This window comes from Poecilia reticulata, linkage group LG1 (genome assembly GCF_000633615.1).
Source record: "Poecilia reticulata strain Guanapo linkage group LG1, Guppy_female_1.0+MT, whole genome shotgun sequence".
NCBI lineage: Eukaryota > Metazoa > Chordata > Actinopteri > Cyprinodontiformes > Poeciliidae > Poecilia > Poecilia reticulata.
Window position 1 is genome coordinate 21,465,520 of NC_024331.1, and position 20,398 is coordinate 21,485,917.

At 37.5% G+C, this 20,398-nt stretch overlaps 1 protein-coding gene across 2 annotated transcripts in view; it reads left to right on the plus strand.

Annotated features, from left to right (window-relative positions):
• crmp1 (collapsin response mediator protein 1) overlaps window positions 1-11,251 on the plus strand; it is a 12,940-nt gene extending 1,689 nt beyond the window's left edge. The window contains exons 1-14 of one of the 2 annotated variants that reach the window (XM_008416989.2): window positions 8-409; window positions 1,354-1,442; window positions 2,299-2,483; window positions 2,565-2,729; window positions 3,620-3,681; window positions 3,817-3,897; window positions 4,577-4,645; window positions 4,713-4,833; window positions 4,924-5,080; window positions 6,657-6,798; window positions 6,900-7,070; window positions 7,667-7,846; window positions 8,231-8,396; window positions 9,609-11,251. In XM_008416989.2, the coding sequence (XP_008415211.1) occupies window positions 362-409; window positions 1,354-1,442; window positions 2,299-2,483; window positions 2,565-2,729; window positions 3,620-3,681; window positions 3,817-3,897; window positions 4,577-4,645; window positions 4,713-4,833; window positions 4,924-5,080; window positions 6,657-6,798; window positions 6,900-7,070; window positions 7,667-7,846; window positions 8,231-8,396; window positions 9,609-9,700 (1,728 nt within the window). In that variant the 5' untranslated portion in view covers window positions 8-361 and the 3' untranslated portion in view covers window positions 9,701-11,251. Of the gene's footprint in view, window positions 1-7; window positions 410-1,353; window positions 1,443-2,298; window positions 2,484-2,564; window positions 2,730-3,619; window positions 3,682-3,816; window positions 3,898-4,576; window positions 4,646-4,712; window positions 4,834-4,923; window positions 5,081-6,656; window positions 6,799-6,899; window positions 7,071-7,666; window positions 7,847-8,230; window positions 8,397-9,608 lie in introns of those variants that run through there. The other variant, XM_008416980.2, reaches the window with a different exon arrangement.
• The last annotated feature ends 9,147 nt before the right edge of the window (window positions 11,252-20,398 follow it).

Below are 20,398 nucleotides of genomic sequence, written 5' to 3' on the forward strand. Positions count from 1 at the left end.
GGTGGACTATAGTGAGCCCCCAAAATGCCAAAATGAAACGCTGCCCAGAGCCTCTTTCAGCCTCGGTCAGGCTCTGCTGTCAGGTGAGTTGTTGCGTGCAGCTCCGTTGCCCGCACGCGCAAAGCCACGCTCGATCTCGTCACTCGGTCTCTCACTCACGTGCAGTAACGCAAGCCGACGCAGCCGGACGGCGGCGGCTTCATCGCTCTCCGTCTCTGAAACAATTAAGCCTAAACTAAGTCATAGTGAAAGAAAGTCAAAGGAGGCTCATCCATCCGGGACATATCCGGGGCTGCTGGACTCAGCCCGAACCGCTTCTGAGTTGGACCGCCTGAGGGGGGGCAGAGGAGACGGAGGGAGCATGTCTGACAGCAGCTATCAGGGGAATAACTGCATCCCCCATCAGACGGTAAGAGACCTACAAATCCCCGCTGCAAGGCAGAGAGGGGATTAAACTCTTAGTGAATGGCAAAGAACACCAGGGCCTTTTGTGTATGTTGCTTCATTGCGAATTGAAGATAGCTGACAGTTTCCCCCCTCTGTCTAATAAAGTACACTTCATAGTCTCTCTCTAGCTTGGATAGTGTTGCATAATCCTGTCGCTTGTGGGATTAAAGCAGCTGACGTGACGGGAGAGATCGAGAGCCGAAACCATGGAATAAAGTAAAGCAGCTCTGGTGTGAGGCTTCGTCCTGTAACTGTATATGTCACACATTTGTTCAAAACATGGGCTGTTATTATTTAGAGAGAGGATTTATTGTTCCTTTTAAAAAGATAAAAGATGATATTCATGGAGGGTGTTGTCGTGTGGAACCACGGGTAATCACTGGTTACCATGGAGACCCAGCATCTTTTCATACGCTGTTGCCAGGCACCCTTAGTTGTGGAACAGGGTGTTTATGCTAGTTTGACCAGAAAAAAGCTTCTCTTGCATATTTTAAATTTCAAACCTTGATAATGAGTCTTTTCTTAAAGAGCTAAGGTTCTAGCTCCACCACAGTAAAGCCTGTTAAATTGTGTTGTAAATGCATAGTCATACATAAATGCTGTACCAGTTATTATCCAAAAAAGAGAGAAGCACATGTGATATTTGGAGAAGAAAAGTTGCTTTCAATTTTTTTGGAGCATTCAATAACAGGCTTAAAAATTCTATAACTATTACATCAGACTTCAAATGGTTCAAACCAAGCATTTTATCCATGTATAGCTCTCATTTAGCGCATGCTTTTGTTGGTCTTGTGTTGCACTGCATCAATTGTCCTACATACGTAGCTGTAGGTTGCATAAATGATTGCACAACACAGTATATCTAATTCCTCCTCCCTGTCTCTCTCTGATTTGCTCTTCCTGCAGGGTGAAAAGTTACTGATCAAAGGGGGAAGGGTTGTTAATGACGACCAGTCTTTCTACGCGGACGTTTACGTTGAGGATGGGATCATTAAGTATGTATGAAGGAACAATATCTTCAGTTGTCGCTGCTTATTTTCTATGTAGACTAATGGAGAGTCTAAGAATATTTATGCCTACTGTTGAATTTTTCCATGTTATTACAATATAATCACCAGCTTACCCTCATATTCCCATCAACAGGTACAGGTAATAGCAGTTACCCGTACCTGCTATTAAAAAATGCATCACCACAAGATGATGATTCCACTGCCAGGGGATGGTCTGTTCAAAATAATGTGCAGTGTCAGTTTTTTTTTTTTTTTTGCCACACCGTTCAGTTTGCATTTATGGCACCACGTTAAATCTCGGTCACATGTGGCAAGAACACCTTTCTCCACATGTTCACTGGCTTGTTATGAACTGTAAACAGGGCTTTCTTTTTGACCCTCTTCCAAAAAGGCCAGATTTGTGGAGTGCACTAATTGTTGGCAGATTATCCCAGTAAATCTCTGTAGTGCATGCACAGTTACCATTGGCCTTTTGGTGCTTTTCTGATTGATGGTCTCCCTGTCATGCTGGGTGGAGATTCGTACGGGTGGATTTGCAGTTCTGCTTTACCAATGTGTAGAGGTGGATTGAAGAGTGCTCTGTGAGATTACCCACCAATTCTGACCAGCTTCCACGCCCCTGCAGCTCCACAACATGATGCTGCCTCCTTCATATGTCAGTGTATTTCCTTTTGTCTAACCAAAACCTGAGTAAAAATCAAGACGTATGAGTACTTGCAATGCTCGTAGGTTTCCGTAATGGGCTCGTTAAAGCCCATTACTTTTAGCTACTGTCTTCATATGTCTGCTTCTCTTTTTCCTCGCCCTCATTCTTTTTTTTCCCTTCATACATCCTTTGCAGGCAGGTGGGAGAGAACCTGGCTGTTCCAGGTGGCGTCAAGGTGATAGAAGCCAACGGTCGTATGATAATCCCAGGGGGAATAGACGTCAACACATGCCTGATGAAGTCCTACCTTGGCACGCAGCCTGTTGATGATTTCCTTCAGGGCACCAAAGCTGCACTTGCCGGCGGCACCACCATGATCAGTGAGTGTTGACGTTTTCAGCTCAGAACATCACAAGCAGGTTAATTCCCATCATAACCTTTAACATTTCCCTCCTTCTCAGTGGATCACGTGACCCCTCAACCCGGTGACAGTCTGCTGGAGGCGTTTGAACGCTGGCAGGAGGCTGCAGATAAAAAGGCTTGCTGTGACTACTCTCTGCATGTCGACATCCCCCAGTGGAACGAGAATGTTAAGGATGAGCTGGAACTGCTGGCGCAGGACAAAGGTATTCGGCTGATTTTGTTACTTTTTTTATAATCTGTTACTGCAATTCTTCACATAATTCTTGGTTAGGAGACATTTCTCATTAACACCAGGAGCCGATTTAGAAACAGTTCAGCCAAATGCTCAATCGTCTTACAGTCGAGACACAGTGGAGATTTGAAGGTTCCAATCACAATGCTGCTTTAGTGGCACTGTGCAGCTTTTCTCGTAATCCTTTTTTACTCTGCAAAGACAAACATTTTACTTTGCGTACAGCTGTAAAGTATGTAACCACATCATCCAAAGTAATGTGTTGTGTTTCTTTTTAGTGACGTTGTGCTTTATTACTAGTCCCACATGTTAGTCACAAAAGACGCACCACAAATCTAATCAGAATGGAAACTAGAAAAATAATTTCCAACTGTAATAGCTTTGAGTAAAAATAACATGTAATCACAAAAAACATTTTTTGCACAAAAATGTCAGACATTGCATAACACAATCAAACTACTTTTGTTAAAAAACAAAAAAATCTGAAATAATGTAACCTGCTGATCATTTCAGTAATAATAATGTTATCTGTTATGTACTTTTTAACCATATTTGTCTTTATAGAGCATTACCTAAGGCTTGTGGCTCTGCTTAGGTGTTAAAGAAGCCCAGTTTGCTTTAATAGCAATACATAACATTCAAACATATTGACAAACTTAGATTTTTCATCTGTTTGTAAACCATAATAAGGAACAAACCCTCAAAATATATCACTTTTTGTTTTTTAGCAGCAGGGTAGGATTTTACTTTTTGAAGTGAATTACTGAACTAAGTTATCTTTTTGATGATATTCTGATTGATTGATTTATTGTTGCTATTGTTCCCACCTGCTCACTAACAAACCTTCCCCTCTCTTGACAGGCATCAACTCCTTCCAGTTGTACATGGCTTATAAAGATTTGTACCAGATGACAGATGCTCAGGTAGGGTTTCTAATTAGTGACATAACCCAAATTAAATACTCACAAGTTCAGTAATGTATACAACATTTTTATTTTGTAGGTCTCTGAGCTTATGACACTTTATAATCTCCTTGTATTGCTTTCCTCTGTCTTCAGTTGTATGAGGCTTTCTCCTTCCTGAAGCAGCTGGGTGCCGTGGTGTTGGTTCATGCTGAAAACGGAGACCTGATTGCACAGGTAACTGCTGCAGTATCTAGATTGCAGCCTCCCTCTCCCCTTACAACTGAGCAATATTCATGTTATGTAACTCGCCATCTTTCAAAAGGAGAGTCAGAGGATTATTTCAGAGGATGGCAGGTTTTATCTTTGGCTGGCATTAGATCTGACTTTTAATATACTAATGATGATGATGTAATGGTGATTAAGACAGTAATGGTGATGGTGGTGATGCTGCAGTGATAACAGTTATAGCTGACAGTGTGATTTATAACAGGACAAACCAGTATTTTAAGTGAATAAAAGAGCAATTATGAATATTATTAGCATGTCTGTCAACTCAGTCACCATATTGAGATGCTATATGAAACAAGTGACATGCGGAGTAGAAACTATTGGAAGATAGTGTTGTCAGAGGCAAAGTTTTTGACTCAAACCTCAATGCCTTTCTTATGTAATAAAATTAAAACTGTCACTGATGCTTTATGGTAATGACAATCATCAAAATGTAATGTTTGTTCAATAGTTGACTGCATGGTCTTTTCTTTATAACTTTGTAATTTTGTGTTTTTGTTATGTAAAGCACCTTGAACTGCCTTTCTGCTGAAATGTACTATACAAATAAACTTGATTGATTAATTGATTAAAAGGATGTGAGTGGCGGGAGAGAATGTGAATAATTAAAAATTTTGTACTTCAGGAACAAAGAAAAATCTTGGAAATGGGAATTACTGGCCCTGAAGGCCATCCTCTGAGTCGACCTGAAGAGGTAATTTTTTTTTACTAGTGAACAGCCTCTCACTGAAAAACTCTAAAGTCTTTCTTTTTTCATAAAGCTGGAAGCCGAAGCAGTGTTTCGTGCCATCACTCTTGGAAACCGTGTGAACTGTCCCGTCTACATCACCAAAGTGATGAGCAAGAGTGCAGCCGACACCATCACTCAAGCCCGGAGGAAAGGTACACTTTTCTTTTATTTCATTTATTCCTATTACTACTATCCAACCACTCGTTGCTCTCAAAAGCATCTGCTTTTATCCTCCCTTAAAGGTTCCGTAGTTTTTGGGGAGCCGATCACAGCAAGCTTGGCAACCGATGGCTCTCATTATTGGAGCAAGAATTGGGCCAAGGCAGCTGCTTATGTGACCTCTCCGCCACTGAGTCCTGATCCCACGACTCCAGACCACCTTCACACACTACTGGCCTGGTAAGAGGGAATCAGTTCTGATGCATTTTAATGGGCAGAGCTATTTAGTTTGTCTGGTTAGTATTGGTCTGCTTCATTTTCTTTTTTAATATAAGACTTTACCACAATGTCAACTGTGCATTAACATGGTGACAGGAAAAGAGACAAAATTTTTCTGGCATTGATGGATATTATATTTAATGCCAGTGAAAAACTGAAACAGATGCAGGAAAGGTGAAAACATGTGATGAGGCAAAGGGCAGGGAAGACTTATTTATAAACACTAATTTGACTTAGAAACAGGTCAAACTGAAATACAATACTGAATATAATATTGTATAAAGTTAGAATCCCACTACAGGAAGGGGAAAAGTGCATGAGACCAAACCCCCTTCTGCTCTCACCCCAGACATCCACACACCCACCAGCAACTTCCAGCTGCACACTTTTGTCTGTCCCCAATACCATAAATAGCACAGGGCCTAGAAGCTCTCATCATCTGTTGCCTTGGATACCAAGTGCCTCCCTCCTCCTCCTCCTCCTCCCGCTCCTCCTTTTTCTCTTCTTCTTTCTTCCACACTGCTGTTATGCCCTTCATGTGTATCTCCAGCTTCTTGAGGCAGTTCCATGCTGTCACTCTGCTAGTGGGAAAAGAGTATATTCTTAGCTTCTTCATCAGAGACAAGAGTACTTTTTGCCATTTCTCAATGAGGACTATTATTGCTGTAGTAAGCACTCTCTTGGCATTAGTATGCTGATCAAACAAGAATCACTGTAATTAAGGGTTAAGTAATATGCCTGTCATCAGAGCTTCACTTTAAACCAAGCTCTTTGAGTTTGCTGTCTTGTGCAAAAAAAAATAAAAAAATAGATAAAGTGTTTGTGCTCTGCTGCTTCCGATATAATATATATGTATGCATTAGATGATACTGTTGTTGTTGGCACTGCAGCTACATTGCACCATTCAGACTCGTTCAGCTGGCTGATTTTATGTTGCAAACCTCTTCCTGACATTCACTTAAATCACAGGCTCGATGAGGACACCTGGTGGCCAACATACAAAACAAATTCCTCAAACTATGTGATGAATCAGCTTAAATTTGTGTATTCAGTGCACAGCAAAATTATTCAAATCTCTTAAGGTTTTTCACATTTTGTCCCATCACAAATACAGACAAGCATGCACTTTGTTGGAATTTAATGCCACACATCAAAACAAAGTAGTGTGCAATTGTAAAAATCCAATGAAAATGACACATGGTTTTCAACTTTTTTTTTTTTTACAAATGCAAATCTCAAAATGTCACATTGATTTGTATTTAGCCCTCTTTACTCTAATACACCTAAACAAAATCTACTACGACCAGCTTCCTCTCTACCTACAGTTCTGGACATTTAATCTCAGCATAAATTCAGGTATTAAACATTGGTGAACAAATAGTTGTGGAGTGGTATATAGCAGAGCTAAAGTATGTCCTAAATTTTAATCTCCTTAATGTTCAATTCATCATCAGAATGAAAAGGGCTGTGAATACTTTCAAAAAGGAACACTACATTTCTGATTGTGTCCATTGATCTCTTTGCCTCCCTGTTACAGTGGGGACCTTCAGGTGGTGGGGAGCGCTCACTGTGCGTACAGCACTTCCCAGAAAGCAATCGGCAAAGAAGACTTCACCCTGATCCCAGAGGGGACCAACGGAGTCGAGGAGAGAATGGGTTTTGTCTGGGATAAGGCTGTGGTGAGCAATAACACCCATTGTTGTTTCAGTATATTCTTCACAATGGTGAGGTTTTTATTTTGTGTGTAACCTTCTTTAAATTCACCTATTTTCATACTAAGGCCATGGGAAAAATGGATGAAAACCAGTTTGTTGCAGTCACGTCAACCAATGCGGCAAAAATCTTCAATCTGTACCCACGTAAGGGGCGCATAGCCGCGGGCTCTGATGCTGATATCGTCATTTGGGACCCTGACAGTGTGAAAACCATCACAGCCAAACTGCAACAATCGGTAAGAACATGAATAAATAGCAAAAGATGTAAAAAATATATACTTACATGTCTCTAACTGAACAAAGTCTGATCCTGTAGTAGTTTAGATGTTTTTGAGGGGTTGAAAATATTTTTAGGGGTTAGGAATAGGGTTAGGGTTATTGTAACAAACTCTAAAGTCGTCTGTAGCTTTTCATTATTTAAAAAGGGAAATAGAAATTTAAACAATCTGAACAGTTTAAATTTAGCAAGGGGAGTTCAGTTTATTCCTACTTAATTTGCAATAAATATTTAATCGAAATCCATATAAAAGCCTGAAGAAAACAACCAAGAAGCAAGCGTATTCTATGGAAAATGTACTTTTGATAAGCTGCCTAAAATATTTAAACAGAACCCCTTTAAACATGCAAATCTGCTTTTAATGTATTCAGACTGCATGTTGGGTCTTAAAAAGACCTCATGTCCTGATGCCAGCCTGAGGGGTGACTGGGGGTGAATAATCCCCCATTCACCCCTTCACGTTCCCTGCATTAACACAATATTCCCTGCCCCCCATCACTTTCACCCCTTTGACAAAATGCATGCTGCAAGACATTCCTTTTCTTTCCAATACAGGCTGCAGAATACAACATCTTTGAGGGTCTGGAGTGCCGTGGTGGCCCAGCACTGGTGATGAGTCAAGGTCGGATAGTTTACGAAGGGGGCAAACTACAGGCTCAGCAGGGCACTGGCCGGTTCCTGCCACGTAAGCCCTTCCCTGACTATGCTTACCAGCGGGTCAAGTGTAGGAATCAGGTAAAATATAGAGTTTTAAAATGAATAGCATGCATTATACATTGATCTTAAGCATTGTAAGTTACATCTCCATTCAAAATGATTTAGCAATGTGCTTTACTAAATCATTTTGTAGACATGCTAACATTAAGATGATGAAATCTGCTGGAATCGGTGTGTGCAATGTGAAATAGTAACTTCTTGCATTACTTTAGACTAGCATATTTATGGTAATCAGAAAATGCCTGGGCTTACTTTGTGACCTTCAGATTAATACATACAGGAAATGCAAAGAAGTATACCACTACAGTGTTTTGACTAACTGCATCATGAAGAGTGATTTTGAAGAATTAACAGTTTTCCCTTTCCTAGATTTCCTAATTTTTGAGGATATTTCTCCAATAGGTAAAGAGCAAGCAGGGAGTCACCCGAGGGATATACGATGGCGCTGTGTACGATGTTGCTCCTACACCCAAATACATCACCCCCTCTCCGTCTGCCAAGACTTCACCCACCTCTCACCAGCCACCACCGATACGCAACCTTCACCAATCCAACTTCAGCCTTTCAGGTTCAATAAATAACAATTCTATATTTTTTATTTGGATTTTTAAAAAAAAAATTTTATCAGCAATATACCTGCAGTAGAATGATGTCATGTTGCAGTGGATTTGCAAGTGAAGTTTCAAGCAGCGAACAGCTAATTAAATGGAACCCTGATTTAGTTGGTTTTAACTATTTAAAACAAATCAAATGTTTATGTCTGGGAGGTGTAATATATTAACTATCTCCATTTATAGATGTTTTCTCAGTGAAACAACAGAAATAATGGAGGCTATCACCTTTATCTATCTAATTTTTAATTAATTTTAATTGTGTTGGGCCGGTTTGTATACAAAATAGGAACTTAAGATTACACAAGTAGTACCAAAATGGGTCATCCTCGATGCAGTTGTGCAAATGAAATTCTGAAGCAAAATTCAAAATATTTCTGCACCAGTGAAGTGGACAGATGAGCTGCAGCTGATGAGGCAGATTGATATTTCCTTTGTCAGAGTAACTGAAGGGGACAATTGTTTGAATAAGAGTACACTGACAAAATCAGCTGTTTCTTACAATACCATAGACATTTATTATCCACCTATCCACTAATCCACTAATTCATGCATTGCTTGAATTTTAATTATAATAGAAAAATATTTTCTTAAACAGTGCAACCTTATTGAGATTCAGCGTCTTCTTGGTATTGGAGTCCTGGTAAAGACAACAGCATAACAAAACAAACATTTTGTCACTGTCAGAAAAAAACAAAAAAACACTTGTATCTCCAAAGGTTGAACTTTTTTGGTAAACAAAAAAAACATGTTTTTTCTCTAAATGTGAAGACATGTCTGTCTGGTCAAAGCCACGTGCTGTTATTGAAACTTGTGGACGTATATTCATTAGAGAAACCACATTCGGATATGAAGGATGATTGATAGGGTTGGTTTTCAAAAGAAAACACAAAATATAATAACATGGAGCTATCAGTTGTTTTTTATTTGTCCAACAGCATTGCAATTTGAGATGTCTTAACAGTCTATCTATAGAGCTATATTTAGTTAGCGCTAACTTTCCTCACAACTCCCTGTGATGGCATACTTAAACTGTGGGTAAATGGATAGGTTATTGATAATTACTGGACAGAAGTCCACTCAATAAAAAGCTTGTCTAAACTGTTTAAGTTTTTGATTTTTGTAGCTAATACATATATATTTTTAATTTGTCTGTTTTTTTTCTGTAGGAGCTCAGATTGATGACAACATCCCTCGCAGGTCTGGCCACCGCATTGTAGCACCCCCTGGTGGTCGCTCCAATATCACCAGCCTTGGCTAAAGGCTTGGCTCTTCATGAGCCTCTGCTGGTTTGGGATTTCACCTTTTGAGAGTGTGTGAGTGTAAAAGTATGACTGCACAACACATTACCTTTATATCCACTCCATGATTGTTGTTTTTACAAGTTCACACTAAATTTAAGAGTGTATGATTCACAATCAGACAACCTATTTAAAATCCTTTTTCAGGAGAAACATAACACTAGTAAGACTACTCATGATATTGTTTTGTTTTTCCTTTTAAGCACACCTTTCTCTTTATACTTCCTTACTATCCACAACTTAAGCAAGTCTGCTCTGACATGGTGCTACTTTTCCACCACCAGGTGGACTGCAGAAGATCTAACTTATTTTGTATTTCATCTGCTCTTAGTTTGAACACATTTAGATCATTTATTTTAGTTTAACTAAAAAAAAAAAAAAAATCAGTTTTACATAGGTTGTTGCATGGACAAATCTTTAAATGTTGCACTAGTTGTTATTTGTGGCAACACATTACACATGAAACTGCACTAGAAGCACATTTGTATTCAACAGCACAAACATATTTGTATACTGGGAAATGTAGATGCTTTAATGATGTAATCACATTCACTGTGGCTGCTTCCAGATCCAAAACATAGGCTTCACTGGGAAGTTCTGCAATAAAAGCAAAGTGAGCGTCCTCCACCAGATACGTTATGCAAATGTGTTAATGTTCTCCAATAAAATGTAAAAGTAGCTCAGTGGCTGAATGAAAACAACTGTAGCGTTCAGCTTTAGACTCGTGTACCAACATAACAGGCTTCTTCAGTAAATACTTGATGTTGTTTGTGAGTTTCCTGCCAATCACTGTTGCCAGGAATGGATCATTGTTATAATAAACCCTGAGCTCAAAGCTGTAAAAAGGGCTTCAGAAACCTTCCTTGCTCTTTCAATCAATTTTTGTGATCTGTTTATACTTCTTTTGAATAATTCTAGGTGTTTTCTTTGTTTTGTTACATTCAGTGTTTTGGATCTGCTCCATTTTTCTTGTTGTTCTCCAATTTGTCTGTTGGTACCTCTTATTATAAATAAAGAATGCACTGTTGTCAAAACCAATTGTGAAAAAAATCTTATGAGCATTATTAAATAAAAATAATAATAATAAAAAAAACATTTAAACTCCATTATGGCAAATACTCTATTTGATCAAATAACAGGTTTTGGTGGTTTAAAGCAGGGTTACACAACTTCTCATGCTCATAGATGTACTTCTCTACAGGGAAACCCTCTTACTTTACACCAGTGGCAGTTTTAATCTGTGCAAAGTGACTCTCTGTTTAGTGTGGCATTCTCTTACGGTTGGTTTGGGCAACTTTAAGAAAATATTGTTTTTCATCACGGCTGGTAAATTGTGCTGGAGCGTTTGTATGATTTTAAGCTTTCACTCTGGTACCGTAGAAAATTATATTCTGTTGCACTCCGTGGATTTGTTTGGCATTTTATACTCTCTGGATTTGATCTAAGTTTTCTTTACTAGGATATTTCCGAGTTATTCTAACTCATAGGCACATTAAAACACGTATCTTCTGTTTCTGCATTCATTACGTTTGGGAGTCTTTCACGCGACATATTTGTTGTCTCTGCATATGTAAGAAATTGCTAGCTTAGCATTAACTTAAGCACTACTGAGGCTGCCCTTCTGTTTCTCCTGTTGTTCCTCTGTTTCCTCCCCCGCTCTTCTTATAGCTCACACATTTTTTTATGTTTTTTTTTCTTTTTTTTCTTTTTGGATGAACAACCTTAACCCATACATTATTTCTGGAAGATAACAGTTAGTCATTCAATCCAAGCTTCTGTTGAAACCTTCAGTCTGAAGAAATAACCAATGAGATGAAATTTGAGATAAATTTTTATGTTCTCCAATAATTTTTGTTCACAGTAATCTAATAAACTCCATACCATAGAATGACAGTACACAATTCAGAGCTTTGGGAAGCTGTTTTTTTTTTCAGTGTACATTTTGAAATAACTGCATAATATTCTTGAGCTATTCAAATGTTCTCACATGCACATTTGCCTTTGCGTAAGTGATCCGACTCTTCCTGTTTTTTTCCTCTGGCAGCAGGTGGTATAACGTCTTTCTGGAATTCCTCTACATGCTTGGCACACCTTTCCTTTGGAAGTTTCTCAGACTCTGCTTGCCAGAATCATTTAAGCTCCAGCAGACTGGCTGGGAAATATCAGCGCGCAACTATTTTAAAACCATTTGATATAATCCTTTTATATTAGAAGCCTTATTACAAGAATATCCTGACAGAGACAGACTTCAGCGCAACCACAAATGGTCACAAAGAAATACAAGAATATTACACAGGTAGTGATGCATGTATATGTGAACATTAACAGCACCAAACATTAATACTTTAAATGGATCCCCTTCTCTCTGTGAAGTCAATTATAGATTGTTGTCACAGTAAATGACAGCAAAGACTGAACAAATGTTACTAAATGGGATTTAATGAATTGACTGAAATAATTTGTGAACAATTAAAAAAAAAATGCATCAACAACAAAAAGCAAAAACTGATGAAATATGGTGACTCTAACTTATACATTGCTTGTTTATGTCAATTGATCAAATAGACACATATATTATTCTGGTACATGTTGACAAGAGTATAATATCCTCGATCGAGAACACTTTCCTGACATTTTGTCTTCAGATATGGAGGTTTTGTTCAGGACAAGCAACCCACTTGGCATTTTAAGAGATCACAAGTTTGCGCTTAATGCCTTAATTTTACATTCCATGAAAGTAGAGGAACATACATTTTCCAGTTCAGAATAGTAGATATTCTGCCCTTTCTTATCTCCTGCAAACTTCACTGTATTTATTCTACTTATTGTGTTCTGGGCCAATTCACGCTTCCTCCAGACAACAGGAACTTGATTTTCTAAGTAAAAGGCAATTTTTTGCTTTTATCATAAAAGAAGACTTTGGTCAAGTGAACAACAGTCAGGTTATTTTTCTTCCCAGCAGACAGGGTTAAGAATAAATAGTTGCATGAAGTGACTCCAGCAACTTCGGACTGGAATTTGCTTTACAATCCTTCACAGCTGTGATGATCCATGTTGCCTTTTCACCTTTTTCAACATTTTTCTTCCACTCAACTTTTGATTACTATTTTCATGTGGCAGTATTTGCTTACCACCTCCTTGGCTTATCCTCTTGTTTCACATTGACAACTGCAGCATTCCTTTAGATTTTGTAGGAGTAGCAGGTCTGAATATAAAATTTCTAAATGTTCTATTTGCTCTATTTTCTTATGTGGCCTAATTTTCTGAGAAACTGAATTGTGAGGTTTCATTTTGCTGTAAGCCACAGTTTTGAAAATATAACTTTTCAACATATTTCCAGATTAGCTAATGTCTAAGACAACAGATGAACAAAACATGTTTTTGGATAAAACAGGGCTTATTCCATTCTGTTGGGGGTAAAAATACATTTTAACTCGTTATTTTCGTTGTTTTAGCTCTTGCTGAATTTAAGCTGTAAAAGAGACTGAAAGACTTTCATGTGTCTTTTAGTGCAGAATGGCTTCTGTCTGGCCACTGTACCATAAAGGCCTGATGGGTGTCAGCGCTCCCGTCTCAGCAAAGTACCACTGGACCTCATTTATGATGGCCATTATTGGCTTGCCAAAGCCTCTTATATCCTCCTGTTCAGGTTGGCTGAGCTGCCAGATCTAAGAAATCTGTTGGAGGTTTCAACTTATTTCCCCATGAGAGGCCTGCTGCACTCTTCAACAACTTCCATCACTAAAGAAGGTTTTTGTATCCTCTTGAACATTCAGATGAAATTGTCTCAACCACAAAAGTGTGTCTCCTGGTTACTTAAATAACTAAATCAGGTTCCAGTTGACAAATCCTTTTTATGAGCTCCGTAGCTCAGCAATGAGACGCAATAGAAAGACTAGAAAATAATTATAATAAAAAAAGCTCTTTAGCACATTTCTGCTTTATCTGTACTATATTTAGACTATTGGGAAAACTGGATGTACTCTGAAATAACAAAATATGAAAACCATTTTAATGTAGTTATAGTAAAAGCTATAATCTAATTCCTGATCAGTTTTTGTTTCTGTCATTTTTTAAATGTATTTTTTCCCCCGGCCCTAATGCCAGTGTACTTCCTCTTTTACCAGAACTCTCATTTGGTTGGTCTGCGCACTGCATCCATCTATGAGGTTATTCAGACTTGAAGCATTACTGCCAAATTGTCTTTCAGTCCTTCAAGGCTTTGAAGGTTCTGGGAAGATGCACAGCCTTGGCACAGACTGCACTTCATATTTATTGGCTACCAGAGGAAATAAATGTCAGAGAAATTCATTTTTTATAGAATTTCCCAAATACTTTGGAAATTCCAACTTCTACTTTTACTCAGTGGAAAAAAATTAAATTTTAAGGAACTACTGCTTATAAAATCACCTTTAGCACAATTGTGGATATAAGTCCCTTTAATAAAAGTGTAATTAAATTTTTTATTTTGTGTGTATGTGCACAATTTACTTTTTCTTTTAACTGAGGACAATAATGTCACCGCTCACAGATATTCAGACAGCTTTTAGGCTTTGCGTTTCTAAAAAATGATCCTTTTGGTAAATGTAACTATTATAAAAGTATTCATAAACATTTTTAATTTCTACATGTTGTCACACCACAAACCTTAATGTATTTTATTAAGATTTTATGTGACATTAAAAATGAAAAAGAAAGGTCTGAAAGAAGGCAAGTCTTTAAAGCACAGCATCATGGATGAAATGCAAGATTGCATCAGAGAGGCAACAAAACTATATGACAACCCACTCAGTGGCATTAGTTCTGTTTTCAAACCTACTGCTGCTCACTGGAGAGAGAGAGAGAGAGAGAGAGAGAGAGAGAGAGAGAGAGAGAGAGAGAGAGAGAGAGAGAGAGAGAGAGAGAGAGAGAAGAGCGATTGATATCAGCGGAATGAATAAATCAGAAAATGAACAAGAGAAGTGGGTGGAATAGTAGACCGAGCACTCCTAGTGTTTAATGAATGTAGTTCATCCAATGTCGACTCAGCCATTCTCACATTCAGCTTTTTACTTTGCTCTTTGTTTTCTGCAAAAATGTACTTATTTCTCCTGATATTTAAATTTTCTGTGTCATCTTATGCAAATCAGTTCAGATTTTATTAAAATATTCCTTATCCATTAATTGCCCAAAGATTTAAACTTAAACATTCAGATGCTTGTAATAAGGAACTAAAGAATGAAACAGAAATGTTAAATCGTTCACCCGACTCGAAAGTACTTATTTTGCTTTCACTTAGTATGCACTACTTTACATTCATCCACTCCAACGTGACAAACTGTGAGAAAGTTTTAGGTGTATGAAAACTTTTGATATTCACTGTATGTTGAAAAATTTAAGGAATAACATGAATATCTGCAAACAGTGTAGCAGTTTATTTGATCTGGCTGTTTAAATTCATATACAGACTTGACAGGGAAAAATGCATTTGGAAAAGAAAATGTTGGTGGCGATTGTGTGAGCATAGTATATTTATACCTTCTAGTGCATTGGACTTGAGATATAAAACATATTTGTAGATATGGTAAGCATGCTCAGATTTGTACATTTTTTTTCTATTGAGACTCTATTATGTAAGATGTAATTACTAGGTGTGTATTTCTTCCTAACTTTCCCTTTGTGCTGTATGGGAAAAGCTTTCTCCTGGTTTCTGGTGCAGATGAACTGACTACATCATCACCACCTCCACAGGCAGCAGCAGAGACCTACATCCTGCCACTGCCATCTGCTCCGAGAGCAAATCAAACAAATCAACAATATGGAGTTTTGAGGTGAAATTATGTGCTTCTTCTTGTGCAGCAGAACATGAAACAGCATTGTGTATAGAGGAATAATGGTTCCTAGAGAAGAGGGAGAGAATGCTGTATTAATAATAGAATGACCTTTTAATCCTTTGAAACACACAAAAAATGCTGCTTTAAAAACAGGTGGATGACTGCCTACAGGTAAATCAGAGAGTTTGTTGTGTTGTTTTCTTCCCAGTCATGTCATTAACTTGGGCATCTGTGCACATCTGAGCAACTTCGAGTTATATGCTAAAAATAAAATTCTCTTCTGAATTTAACAAACTATGAGTATTAACCATCCAAAAAACTAGCAATATGATTGGAACTATATTTCTATCTGTTGCTCAGTCAGAACATATATTTAGTGTCTCCCAATGGGTTTGTGTCTAAAGATGGTGCAGATTGGCTTTTTGTCTGTGGTTTTATATCACCTATACAGATTTTTATGTTATATATCTTAAAGAGCTTGAAGTGTTGTTATAATTAACTTAGTTTTACAGTTACTATTGAGCTTCTTCGACTCAAGACAAAGAGTATTTCCAATAAAAATAAAAAAATATCAAACACTTTACAGATCTTCCAAGTTGGAACACCCCGTCTCCTCCAGTTGGTGTCCCCATTGAGCTGTCAGAAAACAGAAGTCCCATTTGGATCAACATTACACTGTTTACAGGGACAACTACTCCGGCAGAAGGAAACAGAATTTTTTTTTCCCAAATGAATGTTTTATTTATTTGCTCCGTTTTCATTAGCTTTCTGTTTAAATTAATTCAACACAAAAGTCATCCTGAAGGATTCTGCAGAGAAAGTAAACAGGTCCAATTCAAACACAATTATTAGTCAAATTAAATCCTCTTCAGTCTAATGCCTTCCCATTTACTCCAGATCCTGATTGTCAAATTCAATGAAATCAGAATCCATCCAGGTTCGATGCAGGCACGTCCAATGAGTTAGTGAGCTTAAACTGCCAAATTATCTCAGCAAACAAATGGACAGCAACAAATCCTGGTTTCTGTTCCTGGGTGTTAACTATTGGCACTCATGAAGGACACCTAAGGGCTGTGAAAATGTTTCAGTGACCTAATTAAAAAAAAATAATAATAAAATAAATAAATAAATAAATAAATAAATAAATAAATAAATAAATAAATAAATAAATAAATAAATAAATAAATAAAGCCAATCCAAAAAGGTCAATGTCATTTTCATACATTGACACCATGTAGCATATGGTGCAGAAAAATGCTAAGTGTGTTAAGAATAGTAAACAATTTTAAGAATTATTATTTTTTTGTTCAAAACCACAATCAATATGACCTTCATGGAAAAATTATTTAAAAATATGCTGTTGAATGAATGATTAGAGTTAATGAGATAACGTAGAATAGAATAGAATAGAATAGAATAGAATAGAATAGAATAGAATTAGCCGTTATTGTACCAGAGAGTGGAAACTCAGTGTTCAATCGGAATGTTTATAAACTTTACTGAAGATTATTAGATTTTTAAAAAATTGTAATTAAGCAATCACACAATAACGTCGACTGGGTATACGTTTATGCAAATTCATGTTGTGTACGTTTTATCTTCTGCCACTGCATCATGCGTGCTGATCGCACAGCTCTGATAAGCCCTAACTGATTTAACCAGGAAAAGATGAAAAGACATAAATGAAGAGCTGTGGAGGAACACAGGGAGGATCAACTCTCATATCATCTGTCATGGCTTGTTGGTGAGCGAGAGTGTTTACAGCTCTGCTGCGAGTCTTTCCTGAACAGAGGAACACAGCACTGACAGAATCTTTTATTCAGCAGGCTTTATATGCTTGGCTGCAGTGCCTCCAATTCACTCTTTTGGTCTTTCAAAATTGCCACTACAGATGTTAACTGACCAGAGAGCTGCAGTAATTTTCTCTATTCAGACAACACAAAAAGAATTAGAGGAGAAAATTTCAATGCTACACAAGAGCGCATCTTTTTATTTCTGAGCCATCAGGCCAAGGTTTTCTTTTCAAAGGCAATCCACTTGAGGCTTCTGTCACTCACGGGAAAAAAAAAAAAAAAAAGCCTGCTAAACATGCTGAGAGCTGCTTCCGACAGTTTAAGAGACCATTTGATATACTGGACAGTGTATGTGTAGATTAACACCCAGGATATATTTCACCAGGAACCTTGGTAACGTCATGTTTGGTTTATAAAATCAATAAAATGCCCATCTGCTGAGAACACCTCTTCAATTTAACCCATGGTTAAAAATAGCTGACATCTTTTTTTTCCCTCAGTGCTAAGGAATCCTTATGTCTTCATGGTGCAACATTGTGATTTATCTTACAGATTTTGATTAAATGGACGTTTGATGGACGATTCCTGATGTTTTGACATTTTCAACACTTATCTTTTCATTTTCAATAATATCTTTTTTATTGAGTTAATTCACTACTTCTTCTTTCACATGTAATTTTTATGGCTTCATTGGTGACTTCAGATGACAATAACTGGAATAAAGAAATAACTGGGGCTGCTCGCCCTGCGACAGACTGGCGACCTGTCCAGGGTGACCCCGCCTCTCGCCCGGTACGCTAGCTGGAGATAGGCACCAGCAACCCTCCCGACCCCACTAAGGGACAAGGAAGATGGATGGATGGATGGATGGATGGATGGATGGATGGATGGATGGATGGATGGATGGATATATAAATATATGTATGAGACCCATTTCTTTAAAATGTCAAAGACAGCAGAAGAGCCGGTAATTCATGTGGAGCTAAACTGACCTATAAGGTCATTTGCTGATCAACCGTTATTGGTCAGCCAAGAGAAAATCACATTTTACTTAAACTTGTCAATATCTACATTAAACATGAAGTATTTCCAAAGAACTGCAAATCTAAGAAATAAGCCAAGACATGGACATTTTAGCATTCTGAAGCATAATGCTAGAGTCTTCTTGCCAAATTTTAAAGCTTGACAATTAGCATGTAAATCCAGTTAAAGTTATTTACAGGTGCTGTATAAAAAGACACATGACCTTTATTTTATTTAATTTCTCACTGTGAATAATGACACTCTGTTACCAGCTTTTCCACAAGCACTTTAGTTCTGGAGTTGATTTGCAAATTTCACACCAAAACCTGGGCACAAAATCTGTCTCCATCCTGAACAGTAACATTGACTGCACAGTGTTTACACTTGCAATGAATTGTTTGAACACAAGAATGTGGCACGAACAGCGATGTAATTCTCTTCTTGCAGATAAAGAAATATTTTTAGCTAATTTACTTGTCTCATTTTAATAGCAGTATTCCTGTCCTCTGTAGGAGGGTGAAACAAAAATGAGGAATATAATAATAGAAATATATCAGATATGACCACATGAGGTCAGTATTGCATATTTGCAAAAACAGAATACACGTTGCGGGATTTTTTTTTTCTTCCATTTTTTTTGACATTTCAGAGTCCTTCACAGTAATCTTTGCAGCTGTTAACACCTGTGAATCGTTTTGTAAGATAAGTCTTAAGTCCAAATTGCTTCCACATTTGAAAACTTTTCACAGAGCAGCATCAAGTTTAGGAATATTCACCTTTCAAAGATTAAAAATGATGAACAGCGCCACATCTCCGTACTCTATCACAGATATGTCAGTGTGCTGCAGAATTACATCACAGATCTACATTAAAATAAAGAGTCGTGCTGCAGAATGCATCAGTTCTTAACTGCTCAGAAATTGAACTCGGCTTCTTGACGACCCTGAAAAAGATGAATAAGACTGACTCGAGTCTTAGTTACTTCAAATGACCTTCATCTGCAGATGCAAATTGGCTACATGTAACATAAATTTATGTTTAGATTGAAATACACAACCACACTGATGGTCCCACTTGGATCTGATGGTTGAAGTAAATATATTTATTGATGCAGAGATGTTCACAAGTGCTTTTCTTCAAGTCCAAGCCAAGACTCAAGTCTCTGATGACACAACTGTGTATTTTCACATCAGATGCTTGCTGTCTGGTCATAGAACATAGACATGCTTTAGGTTATAAGTTCAAAACCTAATTTAGCAATGACTCTTTTATAATCAATATACTTTTCAGAAATTTCAATTCCATATGTATAAACAATCTGCTATGCACAATGGAAAATTGTTTTACAAATTAACAAACATGTACCCTATTAAAATAAAAAGATACATTTACATAAAAAGAAAACTAATAGTAAGAGTGCACACCTGTTAATGCACAATGTCCAAATTAATTAGTCAGGCAGTTTTTGTATCATGAAGAATCAGCTCTGTATTTCTGTTAATTCTTTATTAGAAGCAAAAGTCATTTATTAAAAGATTCAGCTAAAGGCGCATGTTGGAATCACCAGCCTGCAGTTCTTGAATATCTCTGATTTGTATATTAAACTGACCATTTGAGTGGAAAAGACGCAGGTCTCTGTCAAAACCATGCCCTGACTCAACTTAAATGTTCGCTTTAAGTTATATCACAGAAAACACTGAAACTTAAGGAACTTAGAATCTGTCTTGAATTCACTTTGCTTTTGAGAAACATCAAAGAGAATCCCAACATACTGTGCATGACTTTACCCACAAAACCAGCATTTACAGAGTCTATTATATATAACTCACAGAAGAAAACATGAATCATTTACTCACACCATCTACAAATACCGGCTTACTGTCACAGTTGATTACACCAAGTAAAGTTTGCATATGAAACTTGAGCCCCAGATATTGAGTTCTAGAGATGAGTTTCTGGAGTTCACATCCAAAGCTGCTGATTCCTATCTTGTGACTGTATGTTGTTTTGAGAAACACACGATACATGA